The following is an 11,619-nucleotide window of genomic DNA, read 5'->3' on the forward strand; positions in this document are numbered from 1 at the left end:
GATTAACCCTTTGACTCTGTCAAACTACGTTCTTTCTTCGTCTATATTCTAAACTCGTTCTCGCCAGTAGCCTTATTAAATAAACCAAATTTTCGCCTCGCAGAAATAAAATTTCGCCACGTAAAGAAAGTAAAAGGAAGGAATACATAACGTGAGAATTATACAAAATAAGGAGGAAATTTTTATATATAATTATTATATAATATAATTTATTTTTAATTTTCGAATAACAATTTTTAATAAGATGTATCGAGTACGAGTAGAAAAAATGAAACACATGAAACGCCCGGAAGCAACTGAGCGATCAAAGGATTAATCAAGCCTTATAGATGATAAATTTTGTTTCGGAGCTCCCGACAATTTATTTTTCGCGTGTACACAATGAACCAACACAAACGATGATGACGACTTAACGAACTTATTTTTATCGGTATTACGGTAAATATCGAGCGGATCCTCGACGGAAGTTCTTAAGAGCTAACATTAATTAAAATTAATCGTTCAAAGCGAAACAGTGGTCACGTTCGTTTTACTTTATTGGCACTTTGATCGCACCACGATTTTTCCAGATTCTCTCGCAGCTGGGATGACCAATTACGTTCCGCAATTTTCCACGGCACATTCTCCAATGTATATAATACACATCCTTCTCTCCTTAACCATTCCGAATCTCTACTTTGTCTCCGTAGAGACTGTAAAATCCCGTTGTAAAAACCATGCTTAACTTAGTCTTCTCTCAAATTTAAATATATTACAGTACATTGTTTGAAATAGTCCATTCCGGGAGACTTATTAAATTAAATCAGAAATCTAGAAAAGTAAGGTAGAAAAAACCTACAAATGGAATCATTTCAATTTATTTCCAGACACGCTACTAAATATACTCCTCTGCACCGTACAACAAAAAATAAAATAAAATAAAAGACAGTCAGGAGAATAACTCCGTGAAGGAAGCCCAAAGTTCGCGATATTTTGGACAAGAGAAAGAACCGAGGAGAGAACACTAATGTCCAGTGAACGAAATTGGCCACCCCTAGCGAAACCAGCTCGGAACGAAGACAGAACCTCACCGGGTCCTGGAATCTCGCGAATTTCAATTCGCAGGTTCCGTAGCACCGTGCGGGTTCGAGTTATGTCCGTCTGGAAGCATGGCGATCATGCAGGGGAGCGGAATTGCGCCAAACAGCACCGCCCTTACAATCTACCGTCAGGTACGGCCTAGAAGAATATTCACCGTGTTTAGAGCACGTGAAGATTCTCGCAGTTCTTGAACTTGCTGTCCTCCTTGCCGAAGAGCCAGGTCAACATCTGCCTGGCCTTCATGCTGGCTCGCACCACACCCCTCGACTTGTACCAGTGGCCGCTGCCCTCGCTAGCGCCGTTTCCGGCGCGGTTCTCCGCGTTACCCTGCACGTTCTTCAGCCGTATCTGGTTCAAAATGCCGACCAGCAGGTCGTCCACGTTGTGGTTGATCCCGACCGAGACCTCGATGAACTTCACCCGATAGGTACACGCCATGCACTTGCCATCTGCGGGCAGCACGCGTCCGGATTAGAGAAGGGAAGCGTATATTTAAACGCGGCGCTGCCAAGGGCGCGTGTAGGATGACGGAAAATAACGCGTTGATCGTTTTATCCTGGGTAAGAATAGGGAAGAGGGACGAGAAGTTTCCGTTTGACAATCAGGAGTATGGAACGTTCTGCTTGGTTTGCTCCAGGTACGGAGGGTGAAACGGGGATCGAGACTCCAAATCGGAGTTAGGGTTGTTCCAGAGCAGTTACGGTGAACCTTCCTGTGCCGAAAATTCGCGAATCTTATTTATCGACTTTCCGACGATGCTGGACAGTTTTCGATCAACGGAGAAAGAATTAGCGAAAAATTTAGGGTAGTGAGATTTCGTTGAGGCGCAGTTTAAAAATTGCATAAAATTTCGCGACGGTAAACTCGCGAGCGATAATTTAGAATATTAAAGTAATTTCGTGAAATTTCAACAAAATTGTTGCGTATTCGATATCGAATTATTTATTTCCGGCTCGTATTTGCTTGCTTTTAATAATACATGCTTTTAATAATACTTTTAAAAAACGTATGATTTCAAGCAAACAAAATTTTGCTTTTATATGTTACAAAAGGGAGAAAATTGAATCGATTAAAAAGTTGCATTATCAGTGAATTATTCACGCGCCAAGAAAATTTCCGTACGTGTCACAGGTTCGCCATTACTGCCCTAGAGTCTTACTCCTGAAGTGAATTTTTGAAATTCGGAACAAACGTTGGTTATAACATACTCGTGATTATAGACAACATAGATAGATGAGTGTTTTTAAACGAGAGGGTAAGAGTTTATCGCGTTTGTCACGTTAGCGTTGGATAAGAGTTAGAGTTTGCGTCAAAGAAGCTTTTGCGAATGTTTTTACACTGCCGCCTATGATTTGCTTTTGAAGCTTTTGTTCCCAACTTTTCCCGATAGCGAAATACGTTAATATTAACTCCCTTCCGGTAAAAACATTTTTAGTACGATACAAATATCGGAAGTTTCGTGTTTGCGTGTCGGCATAGGGACAATTCGCGTCTGACTATACGTAGACCGCTATCACTTGCGATGTTTTTAATTCGAAATTTTGATCGACAAAGGACTGTTTTGTTCGGTAAAATTACTTTATATGTAAAAATAATACAGGCTGGATTAAATCTGTGTACTAACCTTGCGAAGAAACTACCCTGGACCGAACTAGATCCACTTTATTACCGACTAATATAGCCGATTTTCCCCGCAGGAAATCCTGATCGTGGAGACGCTCCAGGTACTCCTCTGCCCTCTGAAACGACGCCTTATCGATCACGGAATACATGATGACGAAGGCATCCGGGTGTATGTTCTCCAGTTCCGTCTTTTTGAAACAGAAATACGTAGGTTATGAGCGACTAAGAAGCAGAGAAATAATGTAACATTCTCTGCTATTATACATCAACGTACAGGTGCAAAAGATTCATTCTCAAATTTAAATATATTACAGTACATTGTTTGAAATAGTCCATCCCGGGAGACTTATTAAATTAAATCAGAAATCTAGAAAAGTAAGGTAGAAAAAACCTACAAATGGAATCATTTCAATTTATTTCCAGACACGCTACTAAATATACTCCTCTGCACCGTACAACAAAAAATAAAATAAAATAAAAGACAGTCAGGAGAATAACTCCGTGAAGGAAGCCCAAAGTTCGCGATATTTTGGACAAGAGAAAGAACCGAGGAGAGAACACTAATGTCCAGTGAACGAAATTGGCCACCCCTAGCGAAACCAGCTCGGAACGAAGACAGAACCTCACCGGGTCCTGGAATCTCGCGAATTTCAATTCGCAGGTTCCGTAGCACCGTGCGGGTTCGAGTTATGTCCGTCTGGAAGCATGGCGATCATGCAGGGGAGCGGAATTGCGCCAAACAGCACCGTCCTTACAATCTACCGTCAGGTACGGCCTAGAAGAATATTCACCGTGTTTAGAGCACGTGAAGATTCTCGCAGTTCTTGAACTTGCTGTCCTCCTTGCCGAAGAGCCAGGTCAACATCTGCCTGGCCTTCATGCTGGCTCGCACCACACCCCTCGACTTGTACCAGTGGCCGCTGCCCTCGCTAGCGCCGTTTCCGGCGCGGTTCTCCGCGTTACCCTGCACGTTCTTCAGCCGTATCTGGTTCAAAATGCCGACCAGCAGGTCGTCCACGTTGTGGTTGATCCCGACCGAGACCTCGATGAACTTCACCCGATAGGTACACGCCATGCACTTGCCATCTGCGGGCAGCACGCGTCCGGATTAGAGAAGGGAAGCGTATATTTAAACGCGGCGCTGCCAAGGGCGCGTGTAGGATGACGGAAAATAACGCGTTGATCGTTTTATCCTGGGTAAGAATAGGGAAGAGGGACGAGAAGTTTCCGTTTGACAATCAGGAGTATGGAACGTTCTGCTTGGTTTGCTCCAGGTACGGAGGGTGAAACGGGGATCGAGACTCCAAATCGGAGTTAGGGTTGTTCCAGAGCAGTTACGGTGAACCTTCCTGTGCCGAAAATTCGCGAATCTTATTTATCGACTTTCCGACGATGCTGGACAGTTTTCGATCAACGGAGAAAGAATTAGCGAAAAATTTAGGGTAGTGAGATTTCGTTGAGGCGCAGTTTAAAAATTGCATAAAATTTCGCGACGGTAAACTCGCGAGCGATAATTTAGAATATTAAAGTAATTTCGTGAAATTTCAACAAAATTGTTGCGTATTCGATATCGAATTATTTATTTCCGGCTCGTATTTGCTTGCTTTTAATAATACATGCTTTTAATAATACTTTTAAAAAACGTATGATTTCAAGCAAACAAAATTTTGCTTTTATATGTTACAAAAGGGAGAAAATTGAATCGATTAAAAAGTTGCATTATCAGTGAATTATTCACGCGCCAAGAAAATTTCCGTACGTGTCACAGGTTCGCCATTACTGCCCTAGAGTCTTACTCCTGAAGTGAATTTTTGAAATTCGGAACAAACGTTGGTTATAACATACTCGTGATTATAGACAACATAGATAGATGAGTGTTTTTAAACGAGAGGGTAAGAGTTTATCGCGTTTGTCACGTTAGCGTTGGATAAGAGTTAGAGTTTGCGTCAAAGAAGCTTTTGCGAATGTTTTTACACTGCCGCCTATGATTTGCTTTTGAAGCTTTTGTTCCCAACTTTTCCCGATAGCGAAATACGTTAATATTAACTCCCTTCCGGTAAAAACATTTTTAGTACGATACAAATATCGGAAGTTTCGTGTTTGCGTGTCGGCATAGGGACAATTCGCGTCTGACTATACGTAGACCGCTATCACTTGCGATGTTTTTAATTCGAAATTTTGATCGACAAAGGACTGTTTTGTTCGGTAAAATTACTTTATATGTAAAAATAATACAGGCTGGATTAAATCTGTGTACTAACCTTGCGAAGAAACTACCCTGGACCGAACTAGATCCACTTTATTACCGACTAATATAGCCGATTTTCCCCGCAGGAAATCCTGATCGTGGAGACGCTCCAGGTACTCCTCTGCCCTCTGAAACGACGCCTTATCGATCACGGAATACATGATGACGAAGGCATCCGGGTGTATGTTCTCCAGTTCCGTCTTTTTGAAACAGAAATACGTAGGTTATGAGCGACTAAGAAGCAGAGAAATAATGTAACATCCTCTGCTATTATACATCAACGTACAGGTGCAAAAGATTCGTAGAATTCGTATAATTATATCGGTATCGAAATTTTAAAAACTCGCTAATCCGATCTCGTTAACCAATTAACACAGCTTGACGTGTATACTCGTCATTGCTCGACTTTAATTACGCACCACGTAAAGAATTTTTAAAATAAAACTCTGCAGTTAACTAATGAATTTCGACTACTCGCTGAGCGTCTATTTCGTGAAAAATAATATTACAAAAGTCGAAAATTTATATAAATTTTACTCGCGTTAAAACACGATAAGTACAATTTTATTTGGTACAACCATATACCCAAAAAAAGAAAAAAAAATAAATTCGCGACAATTATGGACCGAATACCAAATATACTGTCACGGTAATATTCCACTTTTCTTTATTTCATCCCCAATGCGAACGTCGTTCCACGTCGTTCCTAATCCACCCTTCAGACGCAGGGATCAACGCGACTGGCAGACAAAGCTCGATCACGCGAGGGAACGAAGAAACGGATCGGTTCTCCGTTCCCAAACTTCCATTCCGAAAAATAAAGGCGCTAAACGTCGCTCGTGTTGGAGAAACGTTCTCCAGCTACGCGGGGAACTCGGAAGCGGGTGGCTCACCTTTGGGTTCGCGATGTTGAGGAATCTCAGCTCGCTTTCCTCGCCGTTCAGCATGACGAAAACGGATTGCTCGCTGGGTATGTCTGAAACAAAGAGGGAAAAAGGGAAGATGAACGATGCGGCGCTTCGCAAAGCAGCTCAAAGAGCGTGGTTGAAAGAGGGAGCCGACGGAAAAAGAGGTGCTGTCAGGATAGAGGGAGAACCCCCTTTGATTTGCTGCCTCATTTGTTTTTCCTTGGACCATCCCCTTGGACGCGGTGACAAGGACGAGGCGGCCATCGTGCACGCGGAGAGGGAAAGAAAGGAAAATAATCGAAACGAACCGCCGTAAATAAACCACGGGCGAATGTGGACGAATTCGTTATAGTGACGGCCATGTGACGCCGCGAGCGTAATCTCGGATCTCTAAATGCGTACACGCGCTCGCCAGTCGACAATCGGCCCGAAACAGAGATTTCCGGGGCTGCATCGACACCTTCCTTGCAATTTTACTTCCCTTCCTGTCTTTGGCACGACTCATCAACAGGTATTGTACTGAACAGTCGAATTTTATGTAATCGATAAAACAATAATAAATATATAACAATAATTAAGGATTAATCATTTTTTTCGTTTTTTCTTTTTCTTTTTTTTTGCGTTAACATTGAACCTACTTATTACTTGTCAAGTGACCTATAGATGAAAAAATAAAAGGAGATCCTTAAAAAATTAATTTTATTATTAAATAAACAAAGCGATAACGTTGAATCCGGAATTTCTAATGGAAATTTTGAAATTGCTCATTTAGGTCATGGTAGATTTAGTTTACGTCTTTCGCAACTGCAGCTGTATTAATGCGGTTTGGATCTTATGTAATGTTTTTACGCGAGATATAGGAAAAGTGAGAAAAAAGAGGAAAAATGGGAAAATATAAAACTTCTTTTATCATGTGTTAACGCGATATTAATGATTGATAAGATTTTAAGGTAGATACTCTTGAAAATGAATGAGTAATAATTTTTTTCCTGATTCTATTAGGTTTTTAACGATTGCACGTGAGTTGCGTAATTTACACGCGAAATATGCATAGGAGAAGCTAATAAAAAAGAAAATTCTTTTATTCGATAAGTTTATATGAAATGGAATATATTCGTGGATTTCGAAAATATCATTTTCGGGGGATTTTGATCACTATACGTTAATAATAAGTAACGAATTAGTAAATGAATAGACAAAAACTACTTGACTTCGTGTATTTTCAAGTAACACAACTTCGTCAAACGTAGTCCTAGTATAACTTTTATGACACGGTTTGAAAGGTTGAAGCCTTCTTCCACTCCCATAACTCCAATTTTCTCGAATGCCATTTTACACTTAGGGAAAATAAAGGAATAAGAATGACTTTTCCCCAAAATACGAACAAGATTCAAGCAGATCCCAAATCTACAAAAAATTTCGTTCGTGGCTGAAACTACGAAGATTAAAGCCTCCTTTTTGAAGAACTTTCCTAAAAGTTAGTATAGAATATTTCCGTTCACGATACATATCTACTGTTATCGACAAGTGCATTGCTATATCACACCTTACGCGAGTCTCTTTCAACGATTCCATAAACTCCGTTATTAAAATAAATTCGACTGGTAGAAGATGAAGAAAGCCAGTCACGTATACCGCCACTCTAATTCCCCAATAACTCACTTCGTTCGGCCATTTTTCCAGCCCCGTCTCCATAATTAAGACAGCAGTAAGAACCTTTTAACCCTGCGGAAGAAAGGGCCAAGGCGAGGTTCCGCGTGGTAAAAATGTGAAACGGGGTAGAAGAGCGACTGGGAAGGGCGTGACAGAGAAGTCGAAGAGACGAAGAAAAAGAAAGGCTGGAGAAAGAAGAGGAGAGCAGACGATGAACAGACGCGGAGGCTGTATGATGTACGTTTATAGCACGGGCCGGTGCAAAATTAACCAGAGCTATTTCTGCCCGGCTGTTCCTGCACTTTTCTTTTTTACACTTTCCTGGAAACCGACGTGCCCGTTTCGCCTTCCTCGCACCTTTCCACGCGTCTCGTCATTTTCCTTCGCTTTTCTCCACTTTTCTTTAGTTTTCTTCGACTTTCGTCCATTTTCATCGATTTTCGTCCCTTTCCCTCACTCTTCTCTGCTTTTCTTCGATTTCTGCCCCGTTTCTTTACTTTTCCTCGCTTTTCATCGATTTTCGTCTCTCTTCTTCCCCTCTTTCCACGTTTCTTCAATTTCCTTCCCTTTTCTTCGGATTTCTTCAGTTCTCTTGATTTTTTTTTGCCCATCGCAATCTCTCGCTCCCCTTTTGTTCACCATCGCGTAAACGCGCTCTCGCAACAGCAGTTCGTCGCGACTTGGCCTCGATCCCGATTTCATCGCAAAATTATCGCACAAGACCCGACATCGGCCCCGATTTTTGCACGCCGACTGCTACTTTATTTTCCCGTTCTCTCCAGTATAATGTGCCACGTTATGCGAAAAGTTTGCTGGCTCGCGGAATTGTTTCGTAACACACACACAATTTTTAATCAATTTGATGAAGAGTTTTCGCAAATGGCTAGAAATTTTTACGTTACCTCGATTTTTAATTCATCATCGTCGTTGTAAAAGGTCCCAGCTGATAAAAGTAATGCGTCGAGAAATATGCCCAGAGAAATTGAAAACGTGTAGATATTTAACGCATAAAATCGCTCTCCGAAATATCGAGCTTCTCCTGCTATTTTTTCGCGCTAAAGTGGAGTAAGAACGAAACTTTTGCAACGAAGTCGCGGCGAAGCAGAGGCGTACACCACGAAGTTTCCTGACGACTTAAAACTTTTCAAACGCGGTTACGTGCGGCGTACTTGATCGAAGTGGCAAAAAATATCTCTCAAACTTGGCCTCGACTCTAACAAAGTTGTACAAAAAAAAAATTATACCAAAACGATTAAGGAAAGAGCGTCCCAAAAAAGAAAATCTAATTCTTTATCCTCTTCGGGTAACTTCCACTCATAATATGTGACTTTATACATATACGGATATTTCTTTCGAACAGCTTGCGGAATTTACATTTTCATTTTCTTGGAGTATAATCGACGAATTTTTAAATTTCGTTCAATCATATATTATTTGGTCTCTTTTCGTTGTTTAATTGAGAAAGCGTGAAGAAGGGGAATTATGCAAATGCTGGAAAATCCAGCTCGTTCGTAAGTCTCGCAGCTCGTAATTAAATACTGCAGCGTCGTTTAAAAACGACACACGAAAAGGACTAAGCTCGGCGGCTTCCAGCATCCAACGTCGAGGATACCAAAGACGTTAAAACAGAGGAAGGGTAACGCGTGAAATTTACATATTTACGAACACGAAGTTATTCGGGAAATTTCAGACAAAGAATGCAATTACGCGGCTAGAAGAGCAGCAATAACGCGCGAAGATGTATCAAAGTGAATCGCGATACCGTTCGTTTCGAGATAAATAAGGCGAGTAATTTCGAACGTACGCGAATGTATTAACGTATTTTACAAAGAACGTCGAAATGTGTAAAATTAGTTTGAAATAATAGAAGAGAGTCTGAAGTTCCGTTCGAGTTTCTTGAAGTCTGTGAAATTGAAGAATATCTGAGGCGAGAATGTAATTTATGCGTTATTTATGCAAATTATATGAGAAAAATAATTACTATTGTTTGATTTAAAAGTATAAGTAGTTTTAAGATTACAAATCTACGAATTTTAATTTTATGGTGTTTAAATATCTGTGGTATTTTCGACACGTTTTAAAGATGAATTCAGAACAGTCCCGAGGTTCGACACGTATAGATTCTAATTTATTTTCAGATAGAAATTATGTTTTCAATAATTTAATTGACATAACCCCTGAGAAAGTTAAGTTTATTAAAAAACTGATTCCTGCCTGTTGGTAATAACCAAATGAAATGACGAGAAAGAGAATCTTCACGATCAGTCCACGTAAAATGTTCAAGAAATAAAATACTCCAATTCTCCGAGATCTCTCTTCAAATATTTCCACAAAAGCCCAACAATTTTCATCGTCGATGAAAAGCGGAAAAAAGCCAGAACTAAGCTCGAAATTGAAGAACACCTGTACCGAAGAGACGTCGTTTACATAGCCCATAGGACAACGCAGGAAGCCCACGAATTGTCTTAGACCTATCCACGACACTCTGTCCCCAAAATCTCGCATGTATCGCGAAACAGCAAACAGTATGCATGGATTCGGTTACCGTGGCCGTATGCAAATCCAACTCGAAGTTGCAGAAGCTGCATCGACAACGAGATGACGGTATCCCGAGTAGACGTCGACCGGAAGTGTTCGAGATGAGGAGGAATCGTGTCGCGACTGGCCTAAGTGTCGAGATTTCATTGTAATAAAAATACATTTATTAATAATAGGGTCAGTACAGTATATACTTGCGTATACAGCGAGGTAACAAAATAAAACCATTAAAAGATAAAGGAATTTGATGTTTTAAACATTTTCCCATTAAATACATTCTGTAAACATAAATTTTGCAACTCAACAATGTAAAATATCTTTGAATTTCTCCATACAATTTATATTTTAAGATAGCGAAGCGTCGCAGTCCTTTTCCTTGCGTCACTGGCTATGGTCCTGACACCAGAATCCCTAAACAAGTGACACATCTGGTCCCCATCGACTACCGTTGCCCAACAACATCAAGTTCGCGACGCACACTGGAAGTTGTATGGGAATCGTATGGGAAATCGGAAAGTTACGGTGAATAAGGGCATTCGTCGAATCGAGGGAGGGTGAACTTGGAACAAGAAGAAGTTATGATGACGTCAAGAGTTGGAGCAATCTGTTCGGTTTCTATATTTACTGTGACACGCAGCGTGGAGATCGAAGAGAAGAAATAATTTCTTCAATTGGATCGCGATTTTAAAGCTTGATAAATTTCTACCGTTTGTTTTTCGTGAAGCATAATTCGAAATTTCAAGAGAAAGATTAGAGAAACGATAGTGCAGTTGTTATAATATACAATGTACTTCTCGATACTGCGTTTTGGAAAGGATAACATGTACGTAAGTACGTGAAAAAATCGAAATTTATAGGACATTTTTAGTGGGGGACAAGATCATGCCACGCCCTATGATCTCCAATATTTCTTGAACTTAATGCAGTGTTTGTAAATTTTAGATATATTATTAATAACAAATTGTTCATAACGTAAATTTATAATAAAAGTGAAAAAATTAATAAATTATTGACTATTACTTGAACTTATACCGAATTTCTTGTTAAATGTACATATAATTTATAAAAAGTTTATAAATTATCACACTGATTGGTAATAACAAATTAATATTGTTATTAACAAATTGTTCGCAACGTATATTTGTAGTAAAAGTGAAAAAAATAATAAATTATTGACTATGAGAGCGAAAAATTAGTAATTAATAAAATCAATGAAGTTCGAAAACTTTTGATTGGGGTGGGGAGCTCGGCCGATCGGAGGCTATATAAGGGGCGACGCGACGGTGCAGAACTCATTTGTCAGTTCGACTTCGGAAGTGTAACATCTAATTTTCATAGTGCGCGAGGGGTGGGGGTCCGAAGTGAGGTTGGGGATGGCTACCCCACCCTCACCCCACCCCATTAAACAATTTACTAATTATTTTTTTTTATTTTCAGATATTAATTTTTCTTTTATTTCAGATATTAATTATTTTTTATTTTTTCAGGTTTTAATTATTTTTTTTTTTATTTCAGATGTTACTTTTCGTTTATATTCATTTATATTTGGACATTCGAATATTTCGTATA

At 39.9% G+C, this 11,619-nt stretch overlaps 2 protein-coding genes across 3 annotated transcripts in view; both read right to left on the reverse strand.

Annotated features, from left to right (window-relative positions):
• Positions 1-860: 860 nt before the first annotated feature.
• LOC108549364 (GTP-binding protein RAD) lies at positions 861-2,889 on the reverse strand. Its single transcript, XM_017902717.1, has 2 exons — positions 2,705-2,889; positions 861-1,529 (listed from the first exon to the last, which is right to left on the reverse strand). Exons 1-2 carry the CDS (start codon positions 2,850-2,852, stop codon positions 1,240-1,242), a joined length of 438 nt encoding a protein of 145 aa, XP_017758206.1. The 5' UTR covers positions 2,853-2,889; the 3' UTR covers positions 861-1,239.
• A 593-nt stretch (positions 2,890-3,482) lies between these two features.
• LOC108549362 (GTP-binding protein RAD) overlaps positions 3,483-11,619 on the reverse strand; it is a 76,669-nt gene continuing 68,532 nt past the window's right edge. For both annotated transcript variants that reach the window (XM_017902716.1, XM_017902715.1), the window contains 3 exons: positions 5,845-5,927; positions 4,965-5,151; positions 3,483-3,789 (listed from right to left, as the gene is read on the reverse strand). In XM_017902716.1, the coding sequence (XP_017758205.1) occupies positions 3,500-3,789; positions 4,965-5,151; positions 5,845-5,927 (560 nt within the window). In that variant the 3' untranslated portion in view covers positions 3,483-3,499. The remainder of the gene's footprint in view (positions 3,790-4,964; positions 5,152-5,844; positions 5,928-11,619) is intronic.

This window comes from Eufriesea mexicana, unplaced genomic scaffold (genome assembly GCF_001483705.2).
Source record: "Eufriesea mexicana isolate 0111107269 unplaced genomic scaffold, ASM148370v2 scaffold1902, whole genome shotgun sequence".
Classification (NCBI taxonomy): Eukaryota; Metazoa; Arthropoda; class Insecta; order Hymenoptera; family Apidae; genus Eufriesea; species Eufriesea mexicana.

What these genes read in the sequence shown, in the direction of transcription:
- LOC108549364 (XM_017902717.1), bottom strand. Translation starts at nt 2,852, where the DNA reads ATGTATTCCGTGATCGATAAGGCGTCGTTTCAGAGGGCAGAGGAGTAC. An exon ending in CAGGGTAGTTTCTTCGCAAG is followed by an intron (nt 1,530 to 2,704) that starts GTTAGTACACAG and finishes TGCTGCCCGCAG; the next exon opens with ATGGCAAGTGCATGGCGTGT.